The following is a 23,020-nucleotide window of genomic DNA, read 5'->3' on the forward strand; positions in this document are numbered from 1 at the left end:
GGGGGACTCACTGCCTGCTTATACCAGGCTGAAGTGTCTGGTTCAAAATAGAGCCTGTCTTGTCCAATGAAGTATGGAACAGAAAAAAAAAATAATTTAAACAATCCCAGTCCTCTTTGTCTTTCAGTGTTGGATCTGTCATTGCATAGCTTTCATCTGGGAGTAGTTCTAGGAATATCATGGAGTTTTGTCAGGAAAAAACCCAGTCATGAAGCTAAAAGCAGTGATTCTAACTTGGTAAAAGATTTGGATTGTGATAAAGATCTGCAGGGTGGCCTTAAGTCAGTTGTGTATCTTCTCTGTTCTGCAGTTCCACATCTGTAAAATGACAGAATGAATTTGTTTCGTTTTCATTACATGCTTGTAGGAAAAATCTCATTATGCTAATGAGGTGTGCATGTGCTTTAATCACAGGTTCATTCAGAAAGCCCATAAATGAAATAAATATGAGATCAAGGCATAAGGATTTGTGAGAAAGGAGTAGAAATGTGGGATTTTTAGGACAGCACGTTCTGAATGAGTGAAGTGATGATGCAAGCACTGATCTCCCCAGAGTGCCTGGTGCTCTGTGTGTTATTTATAGGAGGCACAGGACTCTACAATAAATTGCAGGTTCACCTGTCAGAGCAGCAGACAGGGGATCACTTTACAACAAGAGGGAAGAGGTCATAAATTTCAAACAGAGTCATTCCCTGCCATGATTTTGGATGTTGAGCTGCTGTAAAGGATGTACCAAAGGACATGAGGATAAGAAGCTGTGGTGGTAAAAACCCAGCAAGCAGATCAGGAGATCTGACAGAGTCTTTGTGGCAAAGGTGCAGTAAGCTTATCAATATTATTTGCAAAATAGAGATACCATGATGCTGAGAAATGATCTCAAAGATGGGAGAGAGAGGTGAATTCCCTGGATGCAGTCAGCATTCCCAGAGCCTGTCCCCATGGCAGGGAGGGCAGGTCACCCACCCTGGGTGCTGCAGCTCTGGTTTTGCTGATCAGGAGCTCCTGCAGGGCACGGCTGGCACAATTCCTTTACTGTGGATTGCTTGGGATAAACTGTGGGAGAGACTTGCTTCAATCCAGGCTTAACTTTGTCTGAAATGGTTGATTTTTCTTGCCTGGAATGGAGATGGTGGCTCTGGGAGGAGCAGTTCAGGGCACTGTGACAGGGACAAGGCTCTGGCTTGGTGCTCCTGTCCCTGCCTCTGCTGGGGCTCTGCCTTGTTTGCTCATTGCTGAGACATGAAAGATTTGCTGTTCATGTAAATGGCAAAAAGTCTGTGCAGCCTGAGTCCCTCCAGGGCTATTCTGTGAGCTCCTTTGGGAACCCCAGGAGTTCCAGCTTTATTTCTGTCTCTGACTCTGATTTTTCCCAGTGAATTCATTTTTTTATTGGAGGTAGCAAGCATGTTTTTTGGATTTTTTAAATGAGGTGTTTGGCAGCCTCCACTGGGACATGTAGGTGCAGAGTGTGTGAGGGAGGGAGGGGCAGCCCTGAGCAACATACCAGGCACTTGGGATGAAAAACTTCCAAAAAATGGAGAACTCTTTCATGTGCTTTTAACAACCCCTCACCTCCCATACTTCCTAGGATACCTGATGATTTCCTGCAAATTAAATAAGATTTTTAGGTGAGAGTAAGTCATATTTTAAGCAGGTCATATGTTCATTCCATGTATTCATCATGGATTATGGCCAGTGGGCCATGACCAAGAGGTTCTGTACTTGGGAAAAGATATAAAAGATACAGGAGGCAGGCCATGGAGCAGAGCTGAACAAAAGGAAAAGGGTTAAGGAAATAATGATGAGTTTGAATCCATGGGGTTCTCTGGGAGAAGCTGCTGTGGAATCTGGTAAAATAAAATCAGTGAGTTGGACCACAGCCCTAAAACAGCCTTGCTGCCATTGCTGAAAAGTCCCAGCCACCTCACTGAGCTCTTTGTCCTGAAAGGTGAGCTGTACATAGTTGACTTTTCCATTAATTTAAAAAAAATATACTATTTTAGTAGTTATGAGTCTATTGCTGACCTCAGACACAAAAAACTTTTGTTTGTTCATCTTAACTCTGACTGATTCTTGAAACTTTTTTTGGTGACTTTTTAGATGCCTTACATTCACTTATTTCAGTGCATATCTCAGAGAAATATGTACAAAAAGAAGTGGTGTCTTTAAAATAAATGTTTCAAAATTAATTTTGGCCGAAAAAATAATTAGATCACATTTGTGAAATAATTTTCTGTAAGCGGATATGCATGTTGATGAAAAATTGAAATATCTGAATGAAAAAGACCACCTGGCTCTCAGATAATCCTTTCCAACAGAGAGTTTGAAACCTTATTCCTCAGGTTCTGGATAGTTTGGCATTCCCCAGTTTCACTGTAATTGATCAGTTAAAATCATGAGTTTGATAAATGATAATCTCTAAAGGAAAAGAGGGCAGGAAACATCCTGGCCATGCAGAAATTGTTTTACTCGTGTCACAATTAGCAATGAGTATGAACAGCACAAGCATGGAGCAAGTGGAGATTGGCTGCTCCCAGGGCTGTGCTGTCTAATGTGAGCTGCAGCAGGAATTTTGACGTGTCGCATTCGCACCCACGCTCCCCCCGTTCCTTCTTCACAGCGTTCACAATAGGCCCTTCCCAAACGTTTTGTCAAATAGCTGCAATGTGCAGCACAGCCCTTGCTAATCCTGCTCTCCCCGAGCAGGCAGGCAGTGAGAAGCAGAGGGGGCTGGGGGGAGCACAGTGCTCTGCGTGTGTACAAACACAGCACCAACATCCCCCCAGCCCGGGGGACGAGCACAAGGTGGGACCCGGCGCTGGGGAGAGGCACCCAGGGAAGGCGGTGGGGAGGGAGGAGAAGTGCCTGTTAAATATGGAAAATGGAGTCTGCTTTTTGTTCTGGGCCTTTGGAATCTGTGGGTGGATTGGAACTGGCAGGCAGGGAGCAAACACCCACCCACCATAGGGCTGTGTGGTTCAGAAGTTTACAAGAGTGTTTGTGTTCCAGGAGCTGTTGGCCTTGAAGCCAATGGAGAGGGGGAGGAGAAGAGGGAGAGAGTGAGAAAAACACTGTGGTGTTAGGGCCCTTCCTCGGAGATATTTTTCCCCTCTCCTTTCTCCAGCTCCAGGGCTTAGGAACTGGAGCAAGACTGACTGGGGGACAGATGAATCTGATTTTAAGATGCAGCGGATCACAGTCCGTCACGGAGAGGCAGAGACTTGAGAAGCCACTGGCACCTTAATGCCACATGACAGCTCCCATGGCTCCCCCTTCTCCTGCCCTGCTGCTCTTTGGTTCTGCAGAGCCCGGGGGATGTAGAGACGTGGAAGTTTTGCTGTGCTGTTACTGCAGGAGTTGAAGTTTGATTTCTGTCCCGTCATGGCTTTCGGTTTGGAAGCTGCCACTCCAATTGCTCACTGTCTGAGTATTGCAGATACAGAAACTGAGGCACAGAGAGACTGAGCAATTTGCCCAAGGCAACAGGAAATCTGTGGGAGATCTGGAATAGACCCCAGATGTCCTGAGTTTTCTGTCTTAACCACAAGACCATCCTTCCTGTCTTTTTGGTAGTCCCCTCTGCTTCAGGAATTCCATTTACGAATTCCACCCAGAAACAATCTGCTGCATGATCCAGTGATTTACTTGCATTAAAAAGTCATTTGGAAGAGAAAATGGCACCTCTCTGAAAATGAACTGCAGCTACTGCTTGCTGTCCTTTCTTTCTAGGGGATAAAGGAGAGGGAGTGAAAAAAACAACCCAGCTTCCAGAGCTGAGAAGCTTTTCCATTGCTATCCAAACTTCCTGCAGGCATTAGTTTGGTTCTTTAAAAGAAGCAGGAACTCCATATGTGATGTTTGAGTTTATCTGGCCATTTATATTTTAGTGGATTATAAAAAGGCCTGAAACTGCACTAAATCCATGTAGGGAGTGATCCTGCTGCTGGTCCCCATTGTATCCGCGTGTCTCTGGTGACAGTCTGGTCAAGTGCCACAGCCCTGGGGGAATTCACTGTGTGTCTGCTGCTTCTCCCTTGTCACAGGCACAGCCAGAGCTTCTCTAGGAGGAGGCTGAATGCTGGGAGGGGTTTTCATTCTACCAAAGCACACCCTTCAGTTTGGAAACAATGCTGTGGATGGGTGTCCCTCATATTAACAAAAGGTACCATATTCCTCATGTACCTTCTGAGGAATATAATTTAAAAATTATTCTTAATTAAGACCTTTGATTATCCTGTTACTCAGTGAGGAATATGCCTAGCTCTGCTTTCTCTTAGCTTAAGGAATCAACAAGGACTGTATGGCCTAGATTGTTAAACCCCATCTTTAGACCTTGGTATTGTGATAATATCTGAAAATTCCACTCATGGATCAGCAAATCCTCCTGTGATGGATTGTATAGGCAGAAACTTCAAGGGTCCTTCTTGCCACCAGTGCCTTTCTATTAAAGCAATTTGGTGGAGATCCTCCAAGGGTCTTCTCTGAGCAGATGAAGACACAGCTGCTGACCTGGACCAATGTGTTTGGTTCCTGCCTCTTCTGAAGGCATTTAGCACTTTGAGGGTTGATGTCCAAGGTGTGTATGTGAGAGTGGGTTCCTCTCTGGGGAAATGCTGACTTAGGGGCAAGGTCAAAGCTCTTATACAACTCTTACACCTTTTCCCTTTATTCTGAATAGGATTTCAGAATACAAAATTACAAATAAAACACAAGAGCTTGGTGTGTGTCCTGCCCCATTACAATGAGTCTGAGTAAATCACAGCGGGTTTGTTTTCCAATTGCTCTTTTAAGCACTGTTTGGATATTTGTCTGTTTGCTCCTCCTCTTTTGTCCCAATGTGTTTTTTCTGCTGTTCCACTGCCGTGAACTCTTCCAGAGGAGACTGTCCAAAATTCAGTGTCTGTGTCCCTCAGTCACACTCTATGGATGAGCAGGGCTTAAAGGCCTTGTTGCATTACAAACACTATTAACAATTGTGCTGGTGTGAAAGTGCTCCCCAGCCCTTTTTGGCACACAGTTGACAGAGCTCTGACATAACAGTGGAAACCTTTTCAGCTTGTTCCTTAATGGTGATGCTAAGTGGTGATTGAAATGTTTGTTAGAATTCTGGGTGTGCAGTTCATGGAAAATGGGAGAAGACACAGGTTTTTTGCTTTGAAATTTGATATTAATAGAAAGTATGATCATCTCACTCCTGACCTGAATAATAAATCCATAATGGAGTTGGCAGTGCTGCTGGGCAGTGGGTGCCCATGACCTGGGCAGTGGCTGTCTGTGCCATGGTCGGTGATGTCCATGCCATGGTCAGTGACTGTCGATACCCTGGTCAGTGGTCAGTGATTCCCGTGCCCTGGTCAGTGGTGTCCGTGCCCTGGTCAGCAGTCAGTGATGCCCGTGTCCTGGTCAGTGGTCAGTGGTGTCCTGGTCAGTGATGCCCGTGTCCTGGTCAGTGGCCAGTGGTGTCCATGCCCTGGTCAGCGGTGTCCGTGCCCCGGCCGCGGTGGTGCGGGGCGGTCACGGTGATCTCTCATCGGTCGGTAGAGGGCGCCCGTCCCCGCCGTGCGGGGGGCGCTCCGTGCCCCGGACACTCCGGACAGCCCCGGACAGAAGGACAGCCCCGGACACACCGGACACACCGGACAGCCCCGGCCCGCGGGTGGGAGCCCAGGAGCCGACCCGCCTGTGTGCCAGCAGCGTGGCCTTAGAGCTGCCTCTGCCTTCCTGCTCCAGCGAGGGCTCGGACAGCCCCAGCCCCTGCCCCTGCCCACCCGCGCTGCGGTTGCCCCTCTCGCTCCTTCCACGCGTTGAGCGTCGCCTGTGGGTGGAAGGAACGTGTGACGTGTGCGGGAGCGGGGAACATGTGTGTGTAGGGAGAGGGGAGCACACGTGTAGCGCTCGGTGGGTTGGGGGCTCCGGTGTTCCGTGGCGCCCCGAGGATGCGCTCCCGTCCCGCGCGGTTGTCGCCCTCAGTTGCGCTCTCACGCCTGTGATTGCCGTCGGCGCGGGGCGTGTGCCCGCAGTTGACGCCAGGCAGGGCGCCGTGAGTGCTCGCACACGCTCCGTGCCCGTGCGAGCGCGACCAGCGCCGCTCCCCGCGCCTGTTCCATTTCAGCGCTGCCAGAAATCCAGCGGCGAGAGGGAAAAAGCCCTCGCCCTACCGCCCCTCCTTGGCGGCGCGGCGGTCCGTGAACCCAGCAGTTTATCCTCCCCCCGCTCCCTCCCTCCCTCCCTCGCCGGCGCTGCCGCCGGGGCCGCGCCGCGCGCCCGCCCGTGCAGCGGCTCGGCTCGGCTCGGTTCGGCCGAGCTCGGCACGGTTCGGCTTGGCTCGGTTCGGCACCGCTCAGCACAGCTCGGCTCGGTTCGGTTCGGCTCGGCTGGACTCAGCACATCCCAGCTCGGTTCGGCTCGGCGCGGCCGGGCTTGGATCAGCTCGGTTGTGCTCGGCGCGGCCGGGCTCGGTTGGACCGGCTCGGCTCAGCTCGGCTCGGCTGATCCCGACACATCCCGGCCGGTCTGGGCGCAGCGCGAAGGGGGAGGCGGGCGCTGTTCCTGGAAGAGCCCGGCCCGGGGAGTTGGTCACATTCTTGGCCGGGATTCAATGACTGAGGCAGACACCAACAAACAGAGGGGGGGAGGCGGAGGGCGGGAGGCTGAGCCCGCCTGCATTAGCTCAGCTCTCAGGCACTCTCAGTCACTGCTGGAAAGAGGAGCTGGGAGGATGTGCGCGCTCTCACCGCGGCTCCCCACGGCACAACGAGAGCACCGGCAGAAATAAGGGAAGGAAGGCGAACCGCGAGCCGAGGAGCCCTCCCAGGCCGAGCAGAGGGAGCCCGAGGGGCAGCGGAGCCGCTCTTTGCCCGTGCGGAGCCCCCGCGCCGCTTTGGCACTGCCGGAGATCTGGGCCTTTTCTCCTGCGTTGTTCCTTCCACAGAGCGAGCGTGCTGCCTCCTCCTGCTTTTTACTTTCCTCCCCCGCGCCTTCCCTCGGTGGATATGGACAGAAGGGGGATCACTGCAGAGAAGCAGCAGCCGCCAGAACATATTTGAGCCCCGGGTGCTCGGAGCGTGGCACAGACTTTTTGTGTTTCTGTGGGTGGTGTGTGTGTGTGTGTGTGTATGTGTGTGTGTGTGTGAGTGAGTGTGTGTGTGTGTGTGTGTTGGAGGTGTGGGAGGAGGGATTGGTTTGCCTGGGGGTTGGCTGAGGGGGTGAGTGCTCGGATGAAGACCTCTTTTTGCCGTGATTCTGTGCTCCATCGGGGCAGCTTGGAGACTTGGAGGGATTGAAATTGTAACGCGAAGCAAGAGGAAAGAAAGAAGAGAGAGACACGCATACAAAAGGATTTATTTCCTCTCCGTTAGTGGATTGCTGAGTGAGAAGGAGGAAAAACACAAGGGTGGGTTGTTTTATTTTGTTAATATTTTTTCCTTAAAAAAAATCCCTTAAGTGGATTTGCACCAGGGTGGAAGATAATTGGGGATTTTTGCTGTTTGTTTTGGGAATAGAAACTAAAAAATGGAGACTGTAAGTAGAAGCAGCTTCCAGCCTCATCCAGGACTGCAGAAGACCTTGGAACAGTTTCATCTGAGCTCTATGAGCTCCCTGGGTGGCCCTGCTGCTTTCTCAGCACGATGGGCACAGGAGATGTACAAGAAAGACAATGGCAAAGACCCAGCGGAACCTGTACTGCATCTGCCCCCGATCCAGCCTCCTCCGGTCATGCCTGGTCCCTTCTTCATGCCCTCGGACAGATCCACGGAGAGGTGCGAGACCATCCTGGAAGGGGAAACCATCTCCTGCTTCGTGGTGGGCGGAGAGAAGCGGCTTTGCTTGCCCCAGATCCTGAACTCGGTGCTCAGGGACTTCTCCCTGCAGCAGATTAATTCGGTGTGTGATGAGCTACATATTTACTGTTCCAGATGCACTGCTGACCAGCTGGAAATCCTCAAAGTCATGGGCATCCTGCCCTTCTCCGCTCCTTCCTGCGGGCTCATCACGAAAACTGATGCTGAGAGGCTTTGTAACGCCTTGCTTTATGGTGGCACCTATCCTCCCCACTGCAAGAAGGAATTCTCTAGCACAATTGAGCTGGAGCTCACGGAGAAGAGCTTCAAGGTGTATCATGAGTGCTTTGGGAAGTGTAAGGGACTCCTGGTGCCAGAGCTTTACAGTAACCCCAGCGCAGCCTGCATCCAGTGCTTGGACTGCAGGCTCATGTACCCGCCTCACAAATTTGTGGTCCACTCTCACAAATCGCTGGAAAACAGGACTTGCCACTGGGGCTTTGACTCTGCAAACTGGAGATCCTATATCCTCCTCAGCCAGGATTATACTGGGAAAGAGGAGAAAGCTAGACTGGGCCAGCTCTTAGATGAAATGAAAGAAAAATTTGACTATAACAACAAATACAAGAGGAAAGCCCCCCGGGTAAGTGGTGCCTGTAATTTTAAAGGGGGCGGGGGGAATTTCGGTAACGTTCATCGTTATACCCAAATTGTTACCAGCTGCTTTTCCTTGGAGTCATTTTGCAATTTTAATCGTGTTCTCCATTCTCCCCGCGTGTGTGGAGGAGCAGTGCTCGAGATGGCACCTCTGTTTCTCTGCTTGTGTTCTGACCGCGGTGGTTGGAGTTTGTTTAAATTACGTACGTGTATTTGTATATTTTACTATGTGTGGACCTTGATCTTTGAAGCCCATCACGCTGCCCCAGACTTTATCTGGCAGTGCCTGATTTCGGGTCTGTAAGGGCTTCTTCACTCTGGGGTCGAGGCAAGGAAGAAGGCAGAAAAAGGGAGCAGGTACCGATGGCTCCAGACACAAGTCCGTGCACTTTTCTGGTCGATGGAGTGTGGCCAGGGATGGACGTGCGGGCTGAGTGCTCTCGATGCTTGTATGGAAATAAAATGTGCCTGTTAAGAAAAAAAAAAATGTGCCGGTAGTGCAGGTTACTGATTTATAGATGAAGTGTTCAGAACGTGAATGGAGAAGTTCCTGCTTTTAAAGTATCCCTGCGGAGCCTAAATTTCCCCAGCAGACAGGCTTTTGTATATTGGATTATGTATACATCCAGCAAATGACTCTGTCTAGGGCCAGCTGCAGCAGCTCCTTGAGGTGTTCCGTGCCGTGCCGTGCTGAGCCAGACAGCTCAAGCACATTTTTTTTTTTTTTTAGGTGCCACTTGTTTTTCTTTCAGTCTGAGCTGCCTGTAGATCCCAGAATCCCCGGTGTGTGGGTGGGAGCTGCCTTGGCATCTGGCAGCGGTCCTGCTCCATGGGCAGCGGTGCCGCAGGGCCGCGGGGACTCACAGACACCGGCGTGTCTGTCTGGCTCCTGCCCCGCTGCCACTGGCTGGGGATGAGCAATTGTGCTTCCTGCTCCTTCCCCCGGTGCGAGGGCAAAACAAACTCCTGATCCCGAGTTCTCCCCTGCAGGTTTGTTATTCGGGCTCTGCCTCGCTGTCAGAGATTGCCAAACTTTGGGGGTTTGTGTCTGGAGTGCAAGGGCAATGCACAAGCCTGGAAAAGAGAAGATGTGTAAAGGCCACTGTGAAAATTTTGATTTAACTTACCAAATTCCTGTTTAAAGGGGTAGACACACGCTCTGACTAAGGTAGAGTTGTACTCTATCTTTTTTTTATTTATAAAAAACGTGCTACAAAAATATCCAAGCAAACCCCAGATTTTTTAAAAAATATGCTATGCAAACAGTACAATAATTCCACAACCAGTATAGGAGGCCTAGCAGCCCATCTGACCGGGCTGCACACTTCTGGATTAAGGAGCAGAGTCTGACTCTTCCAGTTTCTCTCCTGGCCCCCGGCTCAGTCCTTGTCCTCACCCCTCCTCTTCCTCCCCGGCGTGTCAGGACGCTGTGACAAAGCTGGGCTGTAATGAGGCACATTATCCCCGTGGTTGGAGGTGGATGTGTTTTTAATGGCTTGTCTATTCTCCGTCAGTCATGTGCCGAGATGGAATGGTGGGGTAGATCTACATGGATGTGAGAGGAGAATATGGCTCTCAAACTGGAGACATTTTCATGCTAGGAAAGGAATTGAATTTTCTAGGGCATGCTTCGTTTGGGAAGTAAAATGAAGAAATCTCCACGTTGTTGTTGTGGAAAGGTCCTGTTCACCTGACTTGGTCATTTCCAGAGTTTAAAATGAGTGTTAGTGGAGAAGTGCTTTCCTTTTCTTGCAAGGCTTTTTCAGTGTTCTCTTCAGCTGCATCCTTTATCCAACACCTCAGGCGAGGCTGCAGAAGGAGAACAAGCAAAGGTTACTAAACCTTGGCTGTGCCTCGTTTTTTTTGGGGACCCTTTCATAGGTCCTAGTTCAGAACATGAGAAACACTTCCCTCACCCTGCAAAATCTGCCTGGAATGCAAAGCGAATTGAAGATACCTAATAGTGAATGCCAAAAATTGTGTGAGGAAATGGTGGCCATCTATTTTCTGGAAAATTTTGCCAGAAATCCATCATGAAATGCTAAAGTCTCCTGTATAAATTCATTTGGAAGGTGGCAAGGAGTGAGGTGGGGAAGAATGGTGTGTGCTCAGACCATGGGGTAGGGAAAACAGAATGTTTTACCTCTTATTAAGTTCCAAGGCCTTCAGGACTGTTGGGTTAAAGCAGTGCAGTCCTGAGGAGACCCTGACGGTGCTGGCAGAGTTCTGTACTCTTATCCTTCCTTTTCCTGAAGTCTTTTTCCATTGGGCTCAGCCAACGGATATCATATGCTAAGGTCATTTGTGTTGTAGCAGTGTGTGTGGATAATTACGGAGAGATTTAATCAGGCTCTAAGATTGGTAGGCTGTGGCCAGGGGCAAGTAACATTGGAGTAAAGTTTAGATGCCTGGTGAGGAAGTGACAGGATGGTCCCATTCCGTGTCTGTCAGATCCTGTGTGGGTTTTGTGTGTCTGTGAGGCTCTGGCTGTCTGGGGATGAAAGGGTGAAGCACATGTGTCTTTGTGGTGGGCTTCCTTTTTGATGTAGATCTCAGCTTTGCTTTGTTCTGTTTCATACAGAGGTGTTCATGTGCCATAAGCTGCTGTGTCAGATATTGGGTTTTCTGCTTTCAGGAGTGACCTTTTTTGCAGTTTCTCAATTTATTTATTTCTCTGTGTGTGTACACACACATTGCTTTGTGTGGTGTGTTTCCCCTGGGGCTCTGGTAGTATGTTGGTAGCATGGGATGCATATGACCAATTTTATGGCTGTTTAGGCAGCAGTGAGTGTTTTGACCTTTTCATGTTTCTCCATGAGGTTTCTGTGATGAGGTCTGGAGATTTTTGCCAGCACAGCTCTGCCTTTTAAGGGTCTGACTTAAATGGAGGAGCTGGGTTGGCACAAGCCCCTGGTGCAGATTCAGCATAGTGGCAGAACTGCCTTTTTTTCTCTCTTTTTTTTTTTTTTCCTTTTCATTTTTTTCCTTGGCGTGGTTTTAAAGCTGTGCTAAAGGCGTAGCTTTTCCTAGATATTTCATTCCCAGTGCATATTTCTCTCTACATCAAGTATCTGTAGTGATATCCATCCTTCTGTAGGAGATGGATGTGTGGATGCTGAGATCTCCTCTCTCTGTCGGCCCTGTTGGTTGAACAAGACTCCAGTTGCCTGGTCTTGCCACTTGCAGAGGAACCCTTTGTCCAGACCTGTGTGAAGTCAGCAAAGGGTCCTAACCAAAAGCTGGAGGGAGTTGTGACAGCTGGGGCTCCCCACTAGAGGAGAGACCAAAAAGGCCTCAGTCACATTCCTTACTCTGTTCTAAAATTTTGGTTTTTATATCCTCTTGTTCATGCTTGGATGAGTAACTGACCTCCCATAGGGTCTGTCACCTTGATGCCACTTCCCAAAGCTCTTTCTTCTCTTGAGCTGTGTAACTTCTCCATTTTACTGACTTTGTGTCCTTCTCTGGGTGTTCCACCTTCCCATGCAGGGTTTGTTGTGCTTTGCTTTCTCTGCACCAGCACAGCGTTTCCCTGCCTGTCTAATCTCATCCACCATTACTGCTGTGGAGCACAACCAAGAGAAATTCTGGGGTATTTCTAGAAATTCAAAATGTGAATAACCTGATGGGGTTGCAAAACAGGGTCCTAGAAATCCAGCATGAGTGCCAAAGCCTTTTCTTGGGCTCAGCCCCTGGTGCGTGCTCTCCTGTGGCACCGAGGTGGCCTCGGTGTGTCTGTGGCACTGCTCTCCAGTCACTCTGTGTGACAGCCAGCTCCCTGCTTGCCTCACATAGGGATGCTGCACTCACACAGAATGAGTTCAGACGCAGCCCTGAAGGCTTTGTTGGTTGCTATTTCCAGAAGAGCAGGGTGGGTTCAGCTCTGTCTATTTTGAACCCTTTTTCTCCAATACTGAACCGAGCAACGTTTGAGGGCACTTTGAGATTCCCCACCCGTGTGCCAGACGTGCACCCTGGGCAGGAGTGGCTGTGAGCAGGGCCCAGGAGAGGCAGAGCTGTCCTTGCACACGTGTGAGCACACCCACACACCCAGCGCTGCCGTGTTCCCACGGTTCAAGTCCCAGCAGCACTTCTATGAAGTAGCTGGAAGCCAGGAGCAGCATTCTGGGTACTGACACACAAATGAGCACACGAGGCCTCCCACTTTATTTCACAATGCCTCCCAACCCAGCGCTGCCACAACATGCAGCTCGCTCAGCTGGAGGAAGGTTTAGCCAGGTCAAGTGTGCAGCAGAATCAAAGAACCCAAATTGCTGCGAGCGGGGCGGCCGCGGGTGGAGGGAGGACGTGGGCTTTTAGGTGCTGCCCAGGGCTTGCTGTGCTGTGCTTTATGGCCACCTGAAAGGCTGCAGGAGTGGAGCTGGAATTTGTGTCTTATCCTAAAGTCCTGCCTTCTGGCAGTAGGAACCTTTATTTGTTAGTGGGTTTGTCCTGTGGTGGGTGCAGCAGAGCGATTCTGAGTTGTGATGTTCAGACTGCAGGATGGATTTATTCCTCTTGGTAGAAACTGATGGGAAAAATACTGTTGCAAAATTTTGTCCTGACAACTGGGAGTTCAGTTGTTTGCCCATGGAATGTTGAAGTTGTGTGTAAAAACTTAGAAGTCTCTAAAACAAAAACATTGCTGTCTTAGGGCAGTAGTTTAGTTCAGAAGTCTTTCACAGCTTAAAAGTTGAACTTCAAAAGTGACACCAGCTTGAATGAAATCCCGTGTACCCAGGGAGAGGACGGTGTTTAGCAAACATCAGCAGTTTTTTCCCAGGCGTGCAAACAGTCTTACAGATGTTGTAGATCGAGAACAAAGCAGCAGGTACGTGCATGTGTGTTGGACAAAGAGTTTGCTGCCAGTGATCTCATGGTGTTGAGTCAACCACGGCTCTCTCTTGCTCCAGAAGAGTTCCTAAGTTCCTCAAGTCAGTTCTCTTGAATTAGGGTGGGAATTATATGCAATCTCTGCTTTTGAAAAAATATTTAAACCTCTGCCTCTCCCTCCATTGTCTGGGCTGTCTCACTTGCCTCTCCATTTCTGTGGTTTCAGGCTTGGGCGTGTGTCCTGCCCAAACAGTAGCACGCTTTGAAGATGCGTGTAAACACGGCTTCATTTTTGGATGTGCTGGGAGCCTGACACCTGGTCCCTGGCAGGCTGGGAGCCTGGTTATCGCTGGCTGGGGCTGCCTGACCCGGCAGGGTGTGTTTGCACTTGCTGAGAGGCGCCTTTGCATCGGTGTTGTAAAAGCATCTGGAGGCGGCTGCGCCAGGCTGCTCCCAGCGTGTCCGGGCAGCGCAGCAGGGCTGCAGCCTCTCCTTGCTTATCTGCACCCCAGGCACCAGCTCTGCCAGGGCAGGGGCTCCAGGGCACAGCCACGGCCTCTGGCTGTCTGCAGTGTCCAGTCTGACCAAAACTCACTTTGTGTTCATCTCCTGATTTCACACAAGTGAAGGGTTTGACTGGCCCCAGTGAAGGGCTGGCTCTCACTGGGGAGCACTGGTGATTGAACTCACATCGCTGGCTCAGCTGGCCAGACTGCTTTGCCATCACATGAGGAGCTGTGTCTCCATGTGTGCAGTACTAAGGCACAGATTATGTTTTTCATGTTTGGCTTGGTTTGGTTGTTTTGGTTTAATTTTAAAGCACACTTTGGACTTGACTCTAATTCTTGTTTAAGAGGGAACCGTCATGGAAGAGTTACACCAAATCCAATAGGGGATCTTGGGAAAAAAGTAGACAAAAATGACTTATACTGGATTGTTGAGAATCTATTGATAGAATCCCTCAATTACTAGGCTGCTGATCTGTTTTAGCTGAGTGGCCATTGAGCACTTAATTCAAATTGATCTTCACATACAGGAAGCTTTACTTTAAAATGTAGGAATATTGCATGTTTTTGTTTGAAATCTGTCAATTAGAGCATGTGTGTTAATGATACGTTTTATCAGATAATATCTACTTTGTGTATGTTTTGTGTATCTGGGTAATGTGTATTATGTATTAATGAATCAGCACCAATTTTTTAATGCTACTCCACTCTGTCTCTAATACAAGCAGTGTATATTCTTGGAAAATAATTTCAGAAAAAATGTTCAGTGGTCCCTTCCCTTCTTCTTTACACCCTGTGCATTCTTGTATGCCTTAAATTTCATTGTCAGCATAGAGAATCAGACTCAGATCATCCCTGAAATCACCTGCTCTGGATCTTGTGGAACAGAGCAGGTTAATCTGAAGGTTTGGGGCTTTGGGGCCGGTTCTGCAGCTCCCACTCAAGAAATCAGCCCACAGTAATTGGAACCAGTTCACCCACAAACCACAGCAGACTCGTGTGTATCAGGCTCCTTCCTGTGTGTTGGCTGGCAGAGAGCAGGGGCAGATCTGAACCAGAATGTCCCAGTGCTCAGGCACAGTGGCTGCACTAAGTTTAGCTGGATTTACAGGACTGTGCTGAGATCCTGTAGTTCTGCTATTGCAGTGTTTTCATTTTGCTCATTAATGAGGATTTGGTGTAGAAGACATTTGGTGCTCTGATCCTGGTGAATCTCCTGAATGGGGCAGCTGGGAGCTGGCTTCAGACTGAAGGAGTCCTGTCCTGTTGGTCACTACATGCAAGATCTGGTTTTAAGGTTGTGCTAGAGATCTACCATAGAGATCTTCTCTTCCTGTATTTAGGATTTGTCAGTTATTGTTTTTTATTTTATTTTTTATTAATGAAGAAATATATCTAAGGTTAGCATAAGGAGCAGCCTTTTCTGCTGGTGCAAATTCCAGGACCACGAGCTTGGCCTCAGAGTCACATCAGGAGCAGGGATTGAGTGTGCAGCTTTCCTTGGCTGTGGGGAGTCCTGCTGCCTGATAGAGGCTGGCCCCTCTGCACTGAGATAACGATTTTGCTTTGACTTTTGGTTGGATGAGGTGACGAAAACACTGATACTAATTTGAGCTCTGATCCTGTCAGTGTGTGATGGACAGAGCTCTTGTGGGAGCCAATGGGAATTCCCATGTGTGGAGCTGTTATCATCGCCTCCATCTATGGCTTGGTTGCTATCCTGTAAAATTAGGCTTCTCCAAGCACTGGCTGCATATTAACACAGCCTGATAAGCTGCACAGACATATGTTCTGGGAAATAAGGCAGGTCCTGCCATCCCAACTCAGGCAGCCTTGTTCTAACAGTCCTGTTTAAAGTGTCAGGGAAAACGTGCACGAGGCTGGAGATTCTGTGTGTGTGTGTAAAAATTGCAGCATCATTCTGTACGCTGGAGGTAAACAGCAAAGGAGCTAATCAATAACCTGGGCTCTGGCTTTGTTGTTTATTGATTTATGTACAGTTACCTTTGCACATGCTTTGTAGAAAATGGGACTTGTATGTTTGGGTTTCTGTAGTTTTTTCTTTAAAAAAACAATGGAAGCTGTTTGTGTTTTGGTATGAGAATCAGTGCCACTGGAAGCACAAGGGCTGCTCAGCCTTTAAGGGTTAAAAGACAGCAGCAATATCCGCAAGATAAGGTAGAGGCTGGTGCTTTTCTTTTCCTGGGGAGGACTGCAGTGATGGATTCAGGGGCTGTGGTGCCCTGTGCTTTGTTCCTCGCCCGCTGTTCACTCACTGGTATCGTTTTATAGAATAAGGTCATTGACTTGGATTGCTTCTTGGTTTCTCAACCCTTTTCACCAGCCAGTTTGTGTAATGTCTGTCTGAAGCATTGAGTAAGGGCATTGAAATAGCAGACAGGATATCAAGTGTTCGGAAGTCTGGGTTAAGTATAACAGACAGTTCTGGCTGCGAGAGGGGAGCAGCCCCTGGAGCTGCCTCACTCAGGCTCTGTGCAAACACCAGCACAGGGATCTGCAGCCCTGCTCCAGCTCTCCCCCTGCTCCCTCCACACCCATATCATTAATGCTGTGTGGGTGCTCCTCTTTTCTAGATATGCCTTCCTTGTTCCTTAGTGGCGCAGAATTGTATGTAATAATGTCTCTTTCTAAGGATTACATAAGTTGAAGATGATTTCTCCACTGGGAGAATTATGCAAGTTTAAACTGAAATGTATTTAGAAAGCTTTCATGTGTGTGTTTTCTGACTCGCAATGCAGAGGGTGATTTATTTGCATCCTTAATTGAACAACATCTGTTGGGCTTGGAAGAAAAACCATTTCATATCTTTTCACTGTCACATCCTGCATTTTTATGAAGCCCTCTACCCCCTCCACTTCTCACATTACCTGTGTTCCAGGTGCTGGTTTCCAGGTAGATCTCTCATGTGGTGTGGGATGTTCTGGGCTCTGCAGCATTCCTGATGCATGTCTGCTGCAGTGTTTGCTTTCACTTGTTGGATTTCAGACTCACACAATCACCGAGCCTGGAAAAAACCTCTGAGATCCTGAGTCCAGCCCCTGATCAGCACCTGAACGCTGTGTAATGCTGCTCTTGGTGTGCCCTGACCATTTAGTGAGGAAGTTCCTGCTGCCCTTGAGCAAAATCAAGGTTTGGTCCCAGGAGAAGAAATCACTGCAGTCAAGAGCATCTATTGAACTTGAAGAGAGGGAAACAGCTCCTTGATGAGTTTCTGTGTGAGGCTCTTGTGGCCCCTGTCCCCTGCCAGAGGGTGCCCAGGCCAGCAGAGCTGTTCCTGCAGCTCCAGTGCCTTTGGGAGAGGCACTTTGTGTCCCTCCCTGTGAGTTCTGGAGTGCTGCACTCCTGGTGCTGGGAGCTGCTGTTTCCAGGGTCACAACATTAATTCTGCTGAGTAATAAAACATACAAGTTGCACAGGAATCCTGCTGCTTACCCACACAGAGGTTGCAATAGTACCAATTAGAAGCGGTGAATTACGTTAAATAGTTAAAAAACTAAGTATTCAATTTTTCTAGGTTCTGTATTTTTTCACCCTACAAAAATTTTCAAGATTGTTCAGGTTTACCTGTTCATAGCAGTAAAATAAGTTTTATAGCTTTTACACAGAGTAGTGGGCTAAAAAAGGCAAAAAATACACAATATTAAGGATAAAATATGGTTTGATTTCAGTAACCATCACTGAGGTAATGAATTTCAGACTTACACTTTTGTTAGTGAGAATTATATGTTAAACAGGCTTTTCTGAAGCACCATCATTCCACAATTGGAAAAATCATCTAAGTTGAAAGATAACAGTGTCATCAAAAAAAAAAAAAAAAACCAACAAAAAAATTGCCATTTTTAACTCCCCACTGGCAGTTCCAGTTTATTCAGTGGATTATCTCACCTGTGCTGGTATAATTTAGAAATATTCCTTTGAAATAACTGTGTTTAGATGGTGCAGAGCTGCTGGGAGAAGTAAATCAACCTGAGAGCAGCCCAGACTGCAGCATCAGGTCCATCATTGATATTTCTTTGTGTCCATTCAGTCACTAATAAGAAACATGGCATGCAATGAGTCCTTGTCCTTAAATAGCCAAAGATTTCGTTTTATTTGGCTTTTTGCCCTTTTTTGCCACAACAGTGTAGTTTTTTGTAAAACCAGTGGAGCCAAATAACCTTTGGGCCATTTGCAGTGGCAAACAGTGATAGAAGTGGAGTAAAGTGCTCTATTTTACTATCAGTGAATATGCAGAGCTACTACTCAAAGGCCTTGGCCCTCACAGCCTGCAAATTAGGTGCTCTTGTGCTAAAACCTTAATTTCTAAAAACATTTCTGTGAAAATCTTTTTTTATAATGGATTCATTGATCATTCTTTTGCCCTGCTGATTCTAGAGCAAAGGTTATGTAGGGGACTACTGAGTTCTGAAGGAAAAAATTAATTATATTTTTATTATTGTGTAGTTTTATACTTTTATTATATAAATTTTTGATTACACAATGAAACGAAATCAGTTATTTAGGGGATAACATTTATTTTGAGGGGAAGAAGAGGTAGAGGGAGTTGTCAGTGCCTTAGCTACTATTTACATGTATTTGTTGTATGACTTGCTTCATTATTTATAGCATTAACTTATTATTGTGTCTTTTAAGTAAATTTGGTCTTTTTGCAGTTTTTGAGCAATTAACCTAGCTGTGATGGGGCTTGAAAGAATATCATCTGCACACCTGTTTAATGTTAAAGATGGGGCATTCAGTGCTTTGTGGCTTTAGCTTGAAATTCAAGTTGCTTTGAGTCATCCCTTTAGTCTTTTGTTTGGGTGGAAAAAAGGAGTGGCAGCAAAGGGCCTGCAGCTAAGAAATGAAAGAGTTGAATTAGGTTTTAGAAATGTTAGTCTTGGCATTTGGGCCATTTGCATTTGTAGAGATGCTTGCCTTTAGTTGGGCTTGAGCAGTTGGGGATGGAGAATGTTGCACATCTCAGTCCCTGTTCCTCCTCAGGGGCACTCGGAGGAGCTGGGGGCTCTGGGCTCACCTTTCCACCACCTTTCCACCACCTTTCCACCACCATCCTCCTGGGGATCATTGTTCCACCTGGATTTCCATGCTGAGCTGCTCAACTGCCTCGGTTTTTTCTAATTCTCAGAGAGCTCTGCACTCTTAAATCACCAACTGAGTCACAAACATGGGACAGAGCTGCTACCAGACAATCACAGCACTCTCTGTTTCCCTTATTTTGGGTTATTTTATTTGGGTCCTTTGGGAATGATGGGAATGACAGATAATTACACCTTTTCCTTGGCTGTGATTGATCTTAAAGAGTCAAAGTGTTTCCTTGTTGCTGCAGTCTGGAAGTTTGCTCAAACCTTCCATAAATTCACAGAGTTTAGTGGTGAAGAGGGACAGACATTGATATTTTTTCTCCTGTGGTTGTTGAAATGAAGGAATTGGGGTTTTCCAAGTAGAAATGGATTCTCTTGGAGGCAAACTCATTTTTTGTATAGATGAGCAGAGAGTGATGATGGGTTCAATAGGGGGATGGAACAGATCTAAAACATTTGCTGTACTTCTGAATATCACTACAGGAGTAGTGACTGAGTTCTGTGACTCAGTTCTGCACTGAGTAGTGCAGTGAGTTCTGTCCTCATGTTCCTCACAGATCTCTGGGAATTGTGTGAGCAGCCCGGGCTGCTGTGCCACCCCTGCACTGTTGGTCCATGCACTCACACTTGTGAGAGAAAAGAGAAAATTCTGAATGTCCCTTTGGTCCAGACCTTGAGGGTCTTTGCTCAGTTCTTTTTCTGAGATGCAGCCAGGATAATCTGTGTGATATCAGTGCTGTCAGGGAAACCCTGAAAGGGTCTGAAAGGGAAGAAATTGGAGCTTCCCTGCCCCAGGCCCTGCCATGGATTCCCCCCAGCCCCAGTGCCTCACTCCATCCTCTCTGGTTTGACTCCACTGAGGTCACTGCACTTATTCAGATTTATGAAAATGTAAAAATCACTCCCAAGTGTGCCCAGGTTTTCCTCACTGGCAATGATTTGAGGGCCACATTCTGCTGAGATGTTACAAGTGAAAATTTCACTAGAGCTCTTCCTTTCAGATGTCTATTTGAATTCTGCTCTTACAGATTTACATGCAAATTTATAATTGAGGTTTGTAAAAAATTTTATCAAATTTGCCCTTGTTAGCTGGACTAATTTATTGGTGCAGTTTTCTCGTATTATAACATCATTTGATTTCAGTAGAGTCACACATAACTCCATATATCCCTTTGTTTCTAAGAGGGATGCTCATTCATGTGCTTGTAAAAGAGCAGCTGGATCCCATCTTGGCAGATGTGACACCCTTACATTGAAATTGCTGTATTTTTTGTAGGTTTTTTCCCTTGAAAAAAAACTCTTATTAATTAGATCCCCCTCGCTTTTAAACTTTTTTGCTCCCTCAGCCAAAATCTGAATCTTCTGTGACATCAGAATTAACTGCTGCACACAATTGTGATGTCACAAATCTCAGGGAGGAGAAATGTGGAGACACACAGGTCCTGCTCAAACCAATTCCTTAACTAAGAAAAGATTGCTGGGTTTTTGTTTCATTTTTAAAGCCAGAAACAAATTTACCTTAGATTATCACAACAAAGTAACAATTGGATTGATCCAAATTCACTCTCAGCCATCGTGGAAAGGCTTCTCCAGGCTGTGATTCCAGCTTGGGCAGAGGGAACTGCAGCTCTGGGCTGGGTCACTGCAGGGCCAAAGCAGAATTGCAGCCCTGAAAGATTTGCTAAAGACCAGCAGGGCAGAGCCATGTCCCAAAGGAGGAGTTTGCAGAAGTAAATTCATAATTACCAGCTCTGTTGCTCCTCTTCCTGCTGCTCTGGACACACTTGGTAGCTCTTCTTTTTCTTTTTTTTATTTTTTTTTTTGGGGGAGTGTGCTGGTGTGTTTGTTGTTGGGTTTGTTGGTTTGGGTTTTTTCTCCAGGCTCTGTGCCCGAGTGCATCTCGGGATTTCCCTTCTGCTGAATGAGCTGCTTGTTCGAGAGGGAGGAAGTGAGGTCCCTTCTGGATTAGGAGGGAATGGGGGTGGAGGGTGGGGAAATGTCCTGTTTCATATGCAAAGCACACTGAACTGAAAAAACCCCACATGAAAACCTTTGAACAAAACCATCCATGTCACAGGCTGGCAGAGCAGCTGCTGGCTTTTTAGGGAGAATATTAATGTTTCAAAGACTTACAGAAGCTTTTAAAAAATGAGATAAAGATTTGATTTTATTTATTTTAAGATACAAGCTGAGGCAAAAAAAAAAATTTTCTTATCAATATCTGTGAATAGAATGTGCAATCAGCTGATGTGACACCAACTTCCACACAACGTGGTGAGATGTTATGATCCATACTCTTCTTTTGGAGGCTGGAATGGCCCTGATTCTCCAGGCGTAAGAGCTGTCACTTGGAAAGCAGATTATTGAAAGGAACTCCTAGAACTGTTTTTTACCATGTGGGGAAGTTGTGCTCCTGACTCTGAGTCTTTACCCACTGTGAAAAACATCATCTGACCTCCTTGGAGCAGGGATTCTGCCAGCCTGGGTTCATCCTGCACACTTTGGGAAGGATGGGAAAGACAGATAATTACACATTTTCCTTGGCTGTGATTGATCTTAAAGAGTCAAAGTGTTTCCTTGTTGCTCCAGTCTGGAAGTTTGCTCAGACCTTCCATAAATTCACACAGAGTTTAGTGGTAGGGAGGGACAGACATTGATATTTTTTCTCCTGTGGTTGTTGAAATGAAGGAATTGGGGTTTTCCAAGTAGAAATGGATTCTCTTGGAGGCAAACTCATTTTTTGTATGGATGAGCAGACAGTGATGATGGGTTCAATAGGGGGAATGGAACAGATCTAAAACATTTGCTGTACTTCTGAATATCACTACAGGAGTAGTGACTGATTGCAGTGAGTTCTGTCCTCATGTTCCTCACAAAACCATGTTGAAAATCTCTCCTGAAAATTTCTATTTCATTCAGAACTGGCATTGTTTTTGTCTTATAACTTAGTTTATGTTACTGAGCTGCCTTCCTGTACAAGGAAGTGCTTGTGTAATGCCCAAGCCATTCCCATTCCTCACTGAATGATATGCAAATCTAGTCAATTAAGCAGGGGGGATTTAATTAGCAGTTTAAGTTCATGTGTGAAGTGTCTTGCCTTAATTACTTAACAGTTTTGTTGCAAATTTGCTAAGGTTTTTTTTTTTTTTCCCACAGAACTATCAAAACTGTGATTATATTTATTTATTTATTTTATTTTTTTGGTAATATTTTCCAATCCTGAGCATTGTCCAGTGCCTTTAACCTTTGTGTGCATGTGTCCCCCTCCTTCTGCAGCTCTTTTCAAACCTGGGGGGACAAAGCAGAACTATGGTTATTGTCTCAGAGCAGAACAACACATACAGAAAATCCTCAGGAATTCTGGAGTGAAAAGCCATTTATTGGTTGGTTTTTTTGCAGCTAGGTGACACCATTCCAGTAGTATCAGTAGCAGCCTCATGTGGTTGTCATGATTCTGTTAAATGGTGGCTTTTATTCCATGTTCTGCCTGGCCAAGGTGCTTTTCTGCAGCCCTGCAGAGCCCAGGCTGTGGCTGGGTCAGGGGCTGCAGTGCTGCAGGTCACTCAGTACTGATACAAACAAGATTTTTGTGCTGATATCAGGCCTGGTGAGGTTTTATTTCACATATATTCCATCTATTGTATTTCACAGATATTCCTGTGGAGTACCTGGGTGGGAGAGGCTGGCTGGGGGATGTGCAGGTCCCTGCTCAGAAGCCCTGACACAGAGCCCAAAACACCTGTGGGTTTGTTATGACCCATGGAGCAAATTACCAACCTTCTATGAAGAACAAGCCACAACAGTTTAGGTGGAATAATAGTGAAGTTATCACAGGGTGAAAAAGTCAATTTTGGGGTTTTTAGAACGGGGGTTCAGGGGGCAAGATGGAGGAATCTGGGCATGTCCAACCTTTCTTCGTCTTTTTCTTGGCCTCCATCTTCTGGGTGATGTTGGCACTTTGGGATTGGTTTAGAGTAGAAGCTCACTGTCTGACACAGGTGATGGGTATTGGGAAGGAATTGTAAATATTGTACACATAGATTTTAGTATAAAAAGATAACACCAGAGTGCCTCTGTCTGACCTGCTGAATGGACCTTGGCAGGACAGGAGAAAGAATTTTATAGATAAGAAACAATAAAC

The 23,020-nt window shown here is 46.9% G+C and overlaps 1 protein-coding gene across 2 annotated transcripts in view; it reads left to right on the forward strand.

The window, feature by feature from the left end:
- Positions 1-6,527: 6,527 nt before the first annotated feature.
- SKI (SKI proto-oncogene) overlaps positions 6,528-23,020 on the forward strand; it is a 101,622-nt gene continuing 85,129 nt past the window's right edge. The window contains exons 1-2 of one of the 2 annotated variants that reach the window (XM_063177183.1): positions 6,528-7,393; positions 7,503-8,424. In XM_063177183.1, coding sequence (XP_063033253.1) covers positions 7,513-8,424 — 912 coding nt within the window. In that variant the 5' untranslated portion in view covers positions 6,528-7,393; positions 7,503-7,512. Of the gene's footprint in view, positions 8,425-23,020 lie in introns of both variants that reach the window. The other variant, XM_063177182.1, reaches the window with a different exon arrangement.

This window comes from Melospiza melodia, chromosome 26, assembly GCF_035770615.1.
Source record: "Melospiza melodia melodia isolate bMelMel2 chromosome 26, bMelMel2.pri, whole genome shotgun sequence".
NCBI classification, from domain to species: Eukaryota; Metazoa; Chordata; class Aves; order Passeriformes; family Passerellidae; genus Melospiza; species Melospiza melodia.